Here is a 14,669-nt window from a genome sequence, read left to right as displayed (position 1 = left end):
CGCCCCCGTGTTTCTCTCTTAAAAAAATGCATGATGAAATGAGCATCGTGAGCTGTCAGATGTGCAGACAAAATCAGGTAACTTGTGTAGTGGCCATCACAGCTAGGGCTTCATCACCAAGTAATAGGAGTGAAGAGAGCTCTTGGTTACCTCACTATTTCAGTTATTTTAGCTCTGCAGGAATTGATAAACAGTATTTGCATATGAAATGCACCACGTGAAGAAGTGCTGCACAGCCCCAGAAACTGCTTTCCGTGTTGTTTGCTTCTGTCCCAGTCGTAAGCTCTGGGCATGGGAGTCTTCAAGGCTTCTGACAGCTTCAGTTCCCCCCCCAGGCCTGTTTGTGTTGACTTAATTTCAGTCAGTGATAAATCATCTTCCATAACACAAGGATGATGCAGAAGTCACTTTGAGTATTTGCCTTATTGCCTTGACTTAGGGCCCTTTCATGCTGCTCTGATTTTATTTTTTTTTAAAGCTTAGCACAGACTTTTAAAACTGTTTTCTGTGGCCAGAAGCATGTCTATGCCTATGCTACATGAGATGAACCAAAATACAGTTACGGTGTTCTTGAAATATAGTAGATACCACTGCTGCTACTATAGCTAGGTATAATGAAGATGGTATGGTACCCAGTTTTTCTAATTGTAGTTCTTTTGTTTGATGATCCACTGATCCATTTTATTCTGTGTGCTGCAGCTTCACAGAACCTGCAGCAGCGGGCTTGTGGCAGAGGAGCAGAGCCAGAGAGGACGTTCCCTGGCACCTGGGGACGACTCTGCCCTGGAAAATTCCCCAGAGCTCCTGCCCTCAGAGCGATGGGCTGCATAGCGAGCTTCCTCTGCCACAAGGGTTTTTTTTGAGGGAAGCTTAAAATTTCATGCCAAATGTCATAACCCAGCCTGAGCTTTGATAATAGGATTGTCTCACTTTCAGCTAGTCCTGTGGCTGGGTTTGTGTTTTGAGGAGGCAATCATCTCGGCTTTCTTAAAGAAGTTGGCTGTGGGCTTTTGTGAGGGGCTAAGACAAGTCACAGGTGAAAGAAGAGGTCTGCCTCACCCTTTGTGATCTGACTGATTAGGAGGCTCGGCTTTCTTTTTGTAGATAGATAGGTGTTTTCCTCTCCATTCTGTCTACCTAGGATTAATTTCATTCCTTTATTCTCTGCCTAGGACTGAAGGGTAGACTCCTTGCCAAGTGGCTTTGTTTCTTTTTTTTTTTCACTTGTGGGAGCAACTATAGAAGAAACTGTGTACCGAAAGCCTGGCATGCCATACAGTGTCTGTGCTTCAGCACATGAAGTGAATTTGCTTCCTGCAAAGGTGCAAACAAAAGTCAACAGACAAGAGCTGCCAGAGTTTAAAACTGGGGCAGAGGACTTCTTGATCGAGTTGCCTGCATCTGAGCCGAGTCCTTTGTTCTGTGGCTCAGCAGTTCATAGTGAGTCTGATCCTACCACGGCTGGTGGGAACCCCTATTGTAGGGAGGAAGAGGGACTTCCACAAAGTCTGCTCTGGCACTGTAGGAAATGGCCTTCCTTGGGAAGAACAGGAGGGGTTGGAAACACAGAAGGGAAAGGAGAGAGCAAATCTTCCAACTTGGAGGACAGAGCCACTGCTACCAACCTGGAGTATTTTGGAGCATCTTGGAGGCCGTTTTTTGTCCTTCCAAGCAGCATTATAGAAGGAAAAAGTCCCAGCAGAAAGATGAGTACCATCCGCTTGAGTACCCACGTGTGCAGTGTAATGAGGCATCTGGTTTTCCCTGCTGAGCATCTGGCTCCCCCTGCTTGCCTGAAGAGCATCCAGTGGGATGTAGCAGCCTGTGAAGTCCAGGCCACATATGTGCTGATTCCTCTGGGTATGCATACAATGAGATTTACTTCTCTTTGGGGAAAAATGACCAGCTGTCCCAATCGATGATACTGAATTTGTTTGTATATAGAGAAACAGCTAACAACAATATGCAGGGACAGACCTTTTCGGTTGGTGAAGTACAATGAATGTTATTCTTAGGAGTATACTTGCAGCTGCTAGGGGCAAGCTCTTGTTTTTGTGCACTCCAGACAGATGTAGCAGAAGAATGGGGACCTCCTGACACATCAGAAAACCTGGGGAAAGTGTTTGGATGTGATGAACTGCTGCTGCAGATAGCTGTTTGATTGCGCCTTTGTTTTCAGTCTGATGCTCCTGTTTCAGGTAGCAGCTGGAGCAACAACTGCCACAACCACTCTGCTGCAGCAGCTGACAGAAGAGTGGTGGGAAATATAGCACCATGCAAATGGTTGGTTGAAACAGGCGGCTGCTTCGGCTGTCTGAATAGTGTGATATAGGACCAGAAGATTTCTCAGTACATGACAATGAAAATTCAGCTTGGAATCATCATTGAAGATGCCAGCAACATCTTCAAGTGACTGTGAACTGGTTGTTTCTGTTGGAGTGATTTTATCTGAAAAAACAGCTACCATACTACACTGAGGTGCTGCCTCAGTCCTCCTACTGTGGGCATTAAAAAAAATCTTATTAATCATTGTTACCAAAAAATTGTGAAGTGTCATCTAATGCCCTGATTTTTCTGCAAGCCTCCCATAATTGGGGCTAGTGTCTGGCAGCACTGCAGCAAATAAGGGTCGTCCCAGTTTAGAGTTCTTGTGTTATATAAGAGCTTCTGGGTAGGATGATGAGTATAGGTTTAACTTTCAAGAGTTAACAAAGACAAGTGCAGTCACCCAGCAACCCATGAGTCAATGGGAAGCCTTATTGGTAAGCTGAGGTTATACAAAGACATTGGGAAAGTGCACTTCTAGTTCTGCCTCTTGACAAATTCTGAACGGGCGAGCATGCGTGTTGAAGCAGTCCTTGATATAAAGCAACAATGAAGAAATACTGCTCTGCAAATGATAGCTAGAAGAAGAGCAAATTGCTGGAGCAAAATCAGATCTCTGATGGTTCAGAGCTAGGTGCATAATTCTGGGTTCTCATTCGTATTCCTTGGAGAACTCTGTAGATTGAAATGTGCAGAAGGTCCAAAGCTCCTGTAACTTAAAGTACATCTCTTGGCAATTTTTGTCTCAGATCAGATTAATTTTTGAGGTTGGAAGCCTTCCAAGGTGACACTTTGCATTTTACTTCTAATTCAGGTGGCTAGTCCTTGCAACTGCCATAAATTTCATTTTCAATATGAAATAACACAGCGTTTCTCTCCATCTATTTAGCATTAAAGTCCACACCTCCAGAGCACTGACAGGTTTAGACATATTGGATTTTCACCACATCAGTTCAGCAGAAATTTTGTGGTTTTATCGTTGTTTAACCAGCTCTGTTGTCTCATAGAAGTTTTCTGTGGACTGCATTATCTCAGGTAAAATTTGTTTGGAAAATCCCGACTTATGTTTAAAGGATGATTTTACTTCCCAACATGGAGATATGCTACTATGAAAACCTCATTGTTTAAAGTCCCATGGATCATTGCACAAAGATGAAAAGGAATTTATGTGTTTGACTGAAAAATTGCTTTCCTGGTATGGTAATACCCAGATACATAGTCCAGCCAGGCTCATGAACAAAACACACAGAAAAATCTTGTTATCCACTGTCTTCCTTGATTAGGCAGGATCAAAATTTGTGGTTGAGAGTTTAAAAAGAAAACAAAAAATGCTGTTTCACCTTAGTGCATTTAGCTCTGAACATTCTTAATTGAACAGAAGTGTAGGACTGACAACACTCTTGTAGGTCTTGTTCTGGTAAAAAAAAATGCACATGGTATCTGTAACAATGAATCTGTTGATTTTAATCAAGAAAACTTTGGGTACAATTATGTTTTCTTATTTTTTCTTTTAGTCCTAGTTGTACATGCCTAGCTTAAAGCTGCCTCTTGTTATAGTTTTGTTCAAAAGCTTTTTTTTTTCCTGACTTGTCTTCAAAGCTTTCTGAGATATGCACATCAAGGGACCTGTAAAAATACAAGAAAGCCATTGATTATTTGATTTCATTTTGTATTGTGGATTTCTTCCTTAAAGGCCCAGTGAAGTCCCTAGACTTAAGATTTTTGTTGGATTTTTGCCTTGATGTAGACCGTAGCAGATGTTTACACCAAATGTTCCCCGAGTGGCAATTCCGATTTCTTTTGCAAAGGACTGGACAAAGGCTTTTTTGGAAGGTCAGCTTCCGTTTACTCTTAACAGCAAGATTATAAGTGTAGGGCTCGGTTTATATATTTTCATCTTCTAAGAGAGTACAGCTTCTTGTGACTTCAGAATCAGAGAAGGAAATATGTTAGAAGACTTACAAGTTGGAAAAGTCATGCTCTCTGCCGACTGTGACCGTTAGAATGAGGTTATCCTTTGCAGACAGTCTCATTACTCTGGGCCAAATTCAGACATACTGTAAACTGTTTAAATTTGCTGATAGCCAAGAAAATACTCATTTAAATAACTTTATCTAGGAGGGAATACATATAAATATGAATTGAGGGTTCAGCCCATCATGCTTTCTCATATGCATACAGCCTGAGTGTAGGCTTCTAGGCCATTGCTCTTGTGCTTTGTTTTAAAGAAATGAAAGTGCTTTTTGCTTAAGCACTGTATTGCCATGTGGAGATAGGGAGTGAAATAACAGGATCTAGAATAACCTTTTAGGTGACAGTAACATAAGAAAGAATAGTTACTGTTAAAGGGCATCCTTTTGTCTTTCAGTCTCTTCAGGCAGAGATCAGAGATAGCTGCTGAGTTTCTGTAGGTAAATAAGAATTTCCAGTACAGAATTTATTTGTTTATTTTACACTGGTACTTCGTGTGTGGTATTTTCTATTGTGCAGTTGTGGAAGCTGCATTCTGACTACATTTTTTTTGTCACTGTATATATATTTTGTCATTAATACAGGAACTGTTTCTGTTTAAGCAGTATGTATATTTATATATCTTGAATGTAGAGAACAGCATGCCTTGCCTTTTGCCCATTTTCATTCTTTGGATTTTTTCTTGGGAAGCAAAACATAAATACACAATAGCCTGGTATGCAAAGGGAAGTATACTAGCAAAGTGGAAGGAAAGGCATTCAGAAACATGCCTTCCTCTAGCAGAAAGCCATTCTTCCCAGTATTGTGCTAGTCAGCCTTCCTCTGAACAAAGCCACTTCCATAATATCTGTAATTCCTGCATGTAAATCATAACTTCTCAGAATATTCTTTAAAAGGCTTTTTAGACATTATCTGTTGTTATGACATTTAATGTCCTCTGCAGTCATGTGGGAAGCCTATGACAGAGCAAGGAATGTGTGAACCAGACCACTCGATTCCCAGTCTTCCTTCTGTCCCCTATTGCGTTGAATTGGCTTTCTTTATTTTGCCAGCACACCATTCCTGATTATGAACATCATCGTCTTGGCAGGTTCCAACTGTGTTATTACAATTCAACGTACTCAGTACCTATTTTTCTTTAAGGTCACTAAAATGCAGTGTTTAAAAGGCACTGGCTTGCTTGAAGTATTTTGATCTTAAAATTCTTCTCGTAGTCTATTATTACATGCCAAGTCAGCCTCGGCTCCTGAATATGCAGCATTCCCACATCCTTCTGCAGTTTTCCAGCTGAAGTCCGTGTTTTGCCAACATATTATTTCATTCATCATCCAGAAATGGTAATTCCTCAGTTCCTGCTTTCCTGTTCTGGTCTAGGGTGTATACAGTGACGCCCTAGCATGTAGCAAGTCTGCATTCCTTTTCTTTTCTTCTCTCCTCATTTATGGATCCTAATGTGTGTAAATCCATTGCAAGCCATTTAAATGATAGGCCTACATAGCTATCTGCATGAATGAAGAAATTACACATGGTGTATAGATTGCTGTCAGTTCTGCAAGTGTTAAATCCCTTCATTTTTCTGCATTTAGTCAGTTAAATTTGCGTTAATTGAATTCCTATCTTATTCTAGTCCTTCTATCAGCTGGGTCAAGAACTTGGCTTTCTCTGTGATGGAGTTAGCTTATATTGAATTTGAGAAGTAACTTCTAAATGGTCCTTATAATAGATTGCAGAGACTGTGAGGACAAGCAGTCAAATTCTTGATTAGCTGTTCTGCCAGAGAAGAATAGCAATGAGTCAAAACCATGGCTGTCTTCCCAGGCAAGAATTCAGTGTTATTCTGAGGATCTCTTTTTAAAGACATTTCCCCTGGTAGTGTAAAAGTAAGGTATCTTTTAAGCAGACAGAATACCCCACTTAAAATGAAATATGATGCTCCAGGGTGGTGGTAAAAGAAAATATTATTTCTGGTTCAAGTCACATGTAACAGATCATGGCTGTTAAAGCCCTTTGTTGGTAGAATGAATCTGTATTGACTGCCTGGTTTCTCTTGCGGGTCATTACCTTGTCAGTTAATTGGAAAGCTTGTGAGGGGCTTCTCCGTGATGGTGTTTTGTGGTAGAAGAAAACAACCGGGGAATAAACTTAGTCAAAAGCTGTTCACAGTTGGTAACTATGGATGGTTCATACACAGTTTTGGTTGCTCTGTGTGATTGTATGAAGGGCTAATCCCTAAAAGGGATAGGGGATTCCTACGGTATTGCTCTGAAGGCTAACAAGGATTCAAAACAGGATACTACTGTGAAATTCATACCATTAATAATACAAATACACTTGTAAGAGTCTGCATGAACACTGTAACTGTAACAAAAGGATTCCTTAGATTCAAGTCTGTGGTTAATGTGGATATCACTAGCCTGGGTCAAAATGGTGATTTACTAATGTCATTCTTTATTGATATTTGCCAGATTAATATAAAATTATCTTAAAACTATATTTCTGCAAAATTCTCTTAAAATTATAGTTCTGCTATCACTGAAATGGCAGTATGCAGTTCCGTATTTATTTTTCAGTGACTTGATAGGTGCTCATAAAAAAGAAATCTGAGTATAAAGAGGGTGTTTTTTCCCACTCAGCACCTGGACCTGAAAGTCCACATGGGCTTGTGCATCCTTCTTAACAATGTGGACTCTACAGCTGGGTCTTGGTTTGTAATGCTGTTTTGGATGTATGGTTTAAAAAGAAATTAAAAATTGATCTCTCTCCTGTTAGCTGTGTGAATTCTGCAGAGGAGCGAAACATCGTATGAACCTGGGGGGTGGGGGGCTTTCTGTGAGGAAAGTAAATGGGTAAGAGGAAAGGCACACAGAAAATAGAGGTGCCACCTTTATACTGTTGTTCTTCTGGCTATAACTGCACTTTACGTTTTATTATGGCCTGGGTCTTTAGAGTTGAATTTTATAAGGCAGTTTCAGAACAATTGGGTCAGTCACCCATTATTCATTCAGTTACACACCGCAGCCTGGCTGCTCCCTGTTGACATCTGTACACAAAGCCCAGCTCTTTTTTACATAACCTAACCAGCTCAGATGCCGATTGGGGGAGATGCTGAAAGTCACTGGGAGCTCCAGAGCCTGGGAAAAGAAATGGCTAAATAGTTCTTTCCCTCTGGCATGGCCAGAGGCAGGCAAGAAGCTGATAATGGCATCATTACACATATGATGTTTTGTGTTTTGCCCATATATTGCTGTAGAAAAGGGAGGAACTGGAGACGGCTATGTGGCAAATGTTGTTAAACCACTTTTATGTAGCTAGCCAGCTGTATTGCTGTTTGTTGCCTTACGCAGGCGTTGACTTACACTGTCATGAGCTATTTCTGAGGGGGCAGCCTCATCTGGAGCTGGAGGGACCCCCGTGTGCTGTGGTGTTAATGAGGTGACTGGCCTTGCTGGGCTGTAGATTGAAAAGGTGTGTGTTCCATGAAGCGCAGGGCATTAGGGAAAGCAATGAAAATAGCTTGTCTCATTAATGCAGTTAAATGATAACACTGGACAGCTGAATTCTGCCTCTGAGGCTGCCTTACTCCTGCATGCGGCTGGGCAAGGTGGTCCAGCCAGCCTTTCGGTAGGTGATCGGAAACTCAGTGCAAGTCCAACTTTTCTGCTTTGGGGTTCAGGCTTGCATAAATGCTGACTCTTGAAACAGGACTTAGTAAGTGCCATGCTTGGAAAATACGAAGCAGCAAGTTCTCAAAAGAAAACTGAAATCCATGGAGGTAGGCAGCAGGGACTGTGTGCATGTCAAATCTGGCGCTCAGTCTTAAGGTGCTTTCTGAAAAACAGCAACTTGTGTTTCTTCCACCTGTAAAATGAATACAACACTGCCGTATCTTGAGAGAGTATTATGGAAATAAATCCAGTGATGTTTCTGAAATGTTTGGATGCTTCAATCCCGAACAGTAAAAGAAAAGCTAGAAATAAATTAGTAGTTCTGTATTCAGGAAGAATGTCAGTGGTAGGTTGTGAAGAAGTACAATTTTTATAATGTAGCTAAAAGGAAGAACTGAAATGCTGCTGTTGGGGAGTGCTGACTGTCACGTACACTGAATTGAGGTGTCTGATGGAAAAGAAAATAGCTTGTGATAAAGTAATTGAACACTGTATGAAAGTGTACACCTGTGAAGTAGGAGGGAGGGAAGTATTAAAGTTTCAAAAATAATCTATACTAACTCTTAATGTTTGATTTGCCTTGGATTTTTGAATTTTATGTTAAAAATGTAATGTGTGAATTTATTTACAAGCACCAAGGCACAGGTTTATGTTAGGTTTGGTAATATCAAAATAGTAAACATACCTTGTTTTATATGTGGAAGAAAACCTTGAATTTGTTCATATAAGCATGGACAATCCCTCAATTTCAGCTCACTGTTGAATCAATTTGGTACAAATATTTTGTAGGTTTTTATTAAGCTAAGTAAACTGAGTAGTGATATTTCATATAAAATTACAGTGAGAACAAGTGACGGCAGTTGAACCTTTCCTGGCAGAGATGGAAACTGGGTTATAGGAGGATAGTTCACTGCAAACTCTTTGTGTCAGAAACCCCTTTGTGTTAGGTGTTTGGATGGTAGCCTAGCAAAGCACCAGCCCTGGACACTGCTGGGAACTTGTAAGATATGGTTACACAAATAATCATAATTGTGTTTCAGATGGTAAGTAAAATGCATATAAACTCATTAATTAAGAACTGTAAAGCTAGTGTACGAACCGTTTTGCAAACAAACAGGATTAAGTGGGTAGAAATTGAGTGGAAGAAATGTTGGTTAGTCACTAGCAATGTTGAAAGCAAATATACAGATTCTATCTTGGGGTTGGCTCTTTTGTGTTAATATGAGTCATCGTAAAGCCTATGTGCTTCCATATAAAAATGTGTCTTGTGTAGCAGACCATGATGAGCAGTTAAGGTCAACTTTATTTTATTTTATTTTAATCCCTTCTAGCCTTCAGGAAAAAGAACAATCGTTCAGCATGTCCATTAAAGAAACTACTGCCAAAGTAAGTACACATCAGTTTTCAGTTTTTCAGAATATTTAGAGAAGCAGATAATAGCTTGCATCTTAATAAATTGTCTGTCTCTTAGACAGTTGGTTTTGTGGTGTTTCTTCTAAACAGATTTTCCATGTAAGTATTTTTAAACATACACTTTAGCCCTGCACACACACACACATCCACACCCCAATTTATATTTGGACAGGCCACAGAGATTATGCTTAAGGAAGTAGACAGAGTAATCTATTGTTTATTGGCTTATGTTTACTAGTGATCAGTCTTCTCTCTGGTCTCCATTTAGGAACAGACTCCCTAGCTTCATGAAATGAAAGCGAATTCTGGTCACAGCTGGATGTTTTCACTCTTAATACAGAGACTCTTACTTGCCTAGCTGACTGGTTTCATTGGTGTGAAGGAAGAGCATAAATGAAGTACCTCTCTTCCCCACCCTTTCACTAATAATAAGTTAGCAATCTAATTCTCATCCCCCTTTAAAAACACAAAGAAAATTACTGTGGCATATTTGGCACACCTTTTGTTTCTAACCAGAGATGTTAATACTTTTCCTTTAATTTTCCAAGAAAGAGACTACTGAAGTTTTCTTTTTATTTCAGAATGGCTCAGTGAGCCACAAAGCATCTTTGCTCCAGGAGTGCTCTAGAAAAAAAGTCCATTTATTGTAGCTAATTCATATAGGTCTATATGGAACAAGGAGTGGAAAATATTTCTGGGTTTTGATCAGTAATGAATTTATACTCTGAAATAAGCTCATTTTTCTTGTTCTTTCTCTAATGGCACTCACCAAAATTAGTGAAAATTTTGTCCTTTATAATCTGTTCTTCCCAATCATCTTGACCAACACTTTTAGCATGCACTGTTAAAAAGACCATTTAAAGACTGAGTCACAATACCCCTCCTTCTTTCTCTCCTACTTTATTTTGAGCTCATTCTCCTCTATTCCTTGCTTATGCACACATCTTGGGAAAAAATAGTATAGACCATTATAACATGATGCTCCCTCCTATATTTTTTAAATGACTATGAATAAAGTATAAAGGAAAAGATTGTAATTGACCTACAGCTCGTGTACTAAAACAAAGGAGGTATTTGATACCTGAGAGTGATGTGTTGTTTCAAGCTATCTGCAAGCTAAAATGTAAGTTATAGATTTTGCCTTCTCCCCAGAAAATGTGTGCCTCTTGAAGATTTGTTTTATAAGTGTGGTATCTAGAGACTTTTTCAATAAGATCTGAAATATTGGGTAACAATTGAGAAGTCTGCAAGGTAGAATTCCACAGCCTGTTTGTTTCTTTAAATATTCAGTAGTTAACTTACTATTTTAATTTCATTCCATTCCTACGTGATGGCTTTTATTTATTAGAGAAGATAATTAGGAAGGCACATGAGACCTCTCCAAATAATTTTATTATTTTATTTATTCAGATCATCTCATCCCATTATTTTCTTCTCAAACTGAATAGAGCTGGTCTTTTAAGCCTTTTTGTTGTATGGGGAAAACACTACTTTGGCAAAGGTCTTTTCTTTCCCTCTGTGCCACTAGTATTTATATGGCATTTTCTGCCTCATCTGTGTTCTTTTCAGCTGAGGTTGCAAAAGGTAAGATTTGCCTGTTAATGAAGGGAACGATCTCCCTTATCCACCTTCTTCCTTCAGAAATTAATATGTGCTTTCACTAGTGGCAAGCCTGTGCTGTACGGGAGTTCCAGATGGACTGCCCTTTTCGGCAGGCAGTGTAAAGAGCATTTCTATCTTTTCCAAGGTACTGTTGTAAAGAAATGTGAAGGTTACTCAAAACTTATTTTTTTCTTGAGATAGTTGGAGGAGGAGTAAATTTCCATGCTTTAGTCAGTGTCCTTGTCCTGTTTCTGCTGCTTTAGATTTAACATCATACACTGAAAAGATGGAAGAGGATAACAACGGGCAAATTTGCTTCTGATATTTTGCTGCTTTTCCTCTTGATTCCACATATCTTTGCTAACCAGCATCCTACTGGTTTCAGATAGACTGCATTTTGAGTAGTGTATATGTGTCTGAACACAGATTTGTGGGGTATATTCCTGAAGAAGAGCCTTTTTTTTCCAAAGTCTGCAACCCTCCTCCCCCAAACCACTGAAGAGGATTTTAAAATAGATACAGTAGTATTTGGCTCTAAAGAACTTCTCTGAAACTGAAAGGGAGTTGTTTTAGACTGGAAGCTTGCTGCTCCCTGGCCTGCAGCAGAGCTGGTCACTAAGAACAGGGAAAAGGCATTGCTGGGGCCACAGGCATAGGCGCTTGCAGTCAGACCGGTTAAGGGAGGGTGGCGCATTCCCCGGGAGCAAAGCAGGACACTGGCTTTGTGAATGCTCATCATCTTTGTTCGCTAAGAACCAACCTTTCTTTAGTGGATAAATAAGCTACTGTAATGAACAATGGTAGCTGTTATTAAGATAAAATAATTAGAAAGAATGAAAAGAATTGGAGCTTGTAGAGTAGAACTGATGTAATGTAAAAGGAGTGCTATTAGTTTAGAGGAGGTTATATTATTTTACCTCTCCCAGTCGTTCATTTAGTTTTGTCGAACTATGCCAAGTGATAGCTCTGAAGATTAATGTTGTTCGTTTATCTACAGAATACACGTGACATAGATACAAGCAGAAGCTCGGTAAGGTACTTATCTCATGTTCCAGAAGAATCATCTCTCTGAGTTAGAGGAACTGCCTTTCAGCCTCTGGTCCCTGCATTTGGTCCATTAATAAAGAGTGCCAGCAAGCTTCATTCTGACAGTAGTGCTTACAAAGTGGACAGTGTTCACTAGAAACTGATTAAACCTCCCAGCTTATTTTGCATAATTGCCAAACAGCTGTCTAGTTGTAATGACTTTAAGTTACTGCCAGCATGGGATATATTCATGCAGTTTTCCTGGAGCTGAGATTCCCCATCTCATTCCAATTCGCTGAGCCATTCAGTACCCCTAAAGAGGGAGCACTGCTTAGAAAGAAGTCATTAAAAACTTTCAGAATTATTTTGGAGATGTGAGACAGAAATGGCCTTTGGGTTCTTGGGGCTCTTTTATTCACCTCTGACAGGTTTGGGTTTTTTAAAACATTTTAAGTGAATTAGCAGGCAATTCACTTAGAAGGGGGTACTGAAACAAAGTACAATATCTGGGAATTGAAAAATTATAGTAGCTGCAGAAGTGATGACATATATGTGTCTTTAAATTATTAGGAAGACTCTGAAATCCTCACATAGTAACAGTTACTGCTTGGAGGATAGTTCTGTTGACTCGAAAAAAATATAACCCATTTGTGACTAACAGATGCTCTCAGCTAAAGCAAGAGGGCATTATCAATTTAGAAGGATTTACAGTTAGTGTAATATCTAAATTATTATACTTTAATTGTACAGATAAGCCATTAGAACAGTAAGGCTTTTGCTCTTAAAAAGTCAAGCGCTAGCTGTGCTTCTGTTAATAGACATGGTATATACACTTGGTTTTGAGGGGAAAAAAAAAAGTCAAGGAGGGCAGGGAAACTTTCCTCTGGAGACTTCATTTTACATCTCATCTCTTCACAACTGGCCTGTGCCTCTCTTGACTATCGCTTTACCCTTAGTTCCAACAAATGCAATGTTTTCTCAAGTGTCAGCTACAATTTTAAGCAAGCGTTTGATGTCTGCCTTCAGAACAGGAGATTTGCCTTAGCGTGATGAGGGATTTTTCTGTTTGTTCATTTTGCTTTCCTTCACAAATGATTCAATATGGAGTAAGAACCAACATTTTGGAATATGTGGGAGTTGTATGAATTGTGTATGCTGTATAAGATCCTTCTAAGGTGGTAATGTGTGCTTGAAGTACAGAAACAGTTAAACTGCCTTTCTTTTTCTCCTGTCTCTCTCCATGTTTTTAATACGAGTCCTGATTCATTGCTGAAGGAACTTCCAGTTAAAAAGATAAAAGAGAGAGGGAAAGTCAGAAACCTGAACCCTAGTCAGCTGCGTCTCCCAGTTGTGAAACAAAGTACAGTATTGAGCTGGTATAGCCCTATGTATTGCCTGTGCAGAGAATGAATGATGGCTGCTTTGCCTTTTTTTCAGTTAAGATGTGCAGCACAGTGTATTTTGTATAACACAGAATGTGTAGTGATTTTTATCGTATCTTAAACGTTGGCTTATTTACGCTTCACTCCAGGCATCACTGTTAATGCTGAAATTATACAGAATTCATAAGATGGCCTTTCTTCTATCTACAGCCTCAGTATCCAGTAGTGAAACACATGCAGGTAGCTGATGCTAATACCTTTCCCTATTTTTATAATAGAATGTGTGGCAAAGCCTGGAAATTTTGATTCATGTTGGGTATTTCTGTAAAGACATCACTTTTTATTAAGCTGCTTTACCTTGCTGTAGGGTGTTATGTCGTGTCTGTAAATGAAGAGCATTTGAAGCCCCATTTAAATTGCCTTATACTTTTACATGAATGAATTATATATCATGGCTGTCTGCCTCAATCTAGGTTTGCACAAGTCAGAAACTCTGCAGTACTTTGAGGAGGAAAGTGAGTGATATTGAGACTCAACTACCAGCTCTACTTGAAGCCAAAATGCTGGCTGTTTCAGGTAAGTTTTAAGTAATGAGAAGGACTAACGCTGATGAGTGGTGTGTTAGAGCAGCTGTTGACCTTTTCATAGCTGAGACTTCTTAGGAAAAGTTGTTGTGCACTTGGGTAGATCCCATGAAATCATGGCAAGTCTGGCCAAACCGTGTGTAATGCCTTGTGTAAGGTGCAGGCCCCTCTCTGTGGCTGGGAACTACTGGCAAAGCAGATGCTGTGTGGTAAGCAGTAAACATGCAAAGAACGTAGGTGAAATTGATAAATAATCATCAATAGCTGATCCCGGACCTTACAAGTTATATGCCTAGGGCTCTCTAGCTAAGAGCATAAATTTACAACAAAGGTGTAATAATTACAAGTGTGGCTTTAAATGACACTTTAAAATGGAATACAATAATTGTCAGCTTCTGTTGTTCAGGTCATTAAACAACTAATGTTGGCAGCAAAAGAGCAATTTGGTCTTTGGAGTGCTCGTGCATGTTATTTACAACCAGTAAAACATTGAAAAGTGATTACAGAGTCTGATACATAACAGCTTTACATGCCACTTACTTGGGATTACTGCACTGTTCACTAAGGAAAAAAGGCAAAGCACAGCTCTGTCTCTTAAGTTTGAAGATGTGGGGTTTTTAATTCAGCAAATTGTTTGCAGATGTGTAAGTAGGTGTCTCTTTGCTAGACACCTGCCTCAGAGAGGAACCTAAATAGGAGGG

At 39.6% G+C, this 14,669-nt stretch overlaps 1 protein-coding gene across 1 annotated transcript in view; it reads left to right on the top strand.

Annotated features, from left to right (window-relative positions):
• DISC1 (DISC1 scaffold protein) overlaps positions 1-14,669 on the top strand; it is a 191,265-nt gene that overhangs the window by 57,435 nt on the left and 119,161 nt on the right. Inside the window, exons 7-8 of the mRNA XM_035899688.1 lie at positions 9,293-9,347; positions 13,858-13,960. Of these exons, the coding sequence (XP_035755581.1) occupies positions 9,293-9,347; positions 13,858-13,960 (158 nt within the window). The remainder of the gene's footprint in view (positions 1-9,292; positions 9,348-13,857; positions 13,961-14,669) is intronic.

This window comes from Egretta garzetta, unplaced genomic scaffold (genome assembly GCF_000687185.1).
Source record: "Egretta garzetta isolate BGI_Z169 unplaced genomic scaffold, ASM68718v1 scaffold118, whole genome shotgun sequence".
NCBI lineage: Eukaryota > Metazoa > Chordata > Aves > Pelecaniformes > Ardeidae > Egretta > Egretta garzetta.
This window is presented reverse-complemented; position numbering and strand designations above follow the sequence as displayed.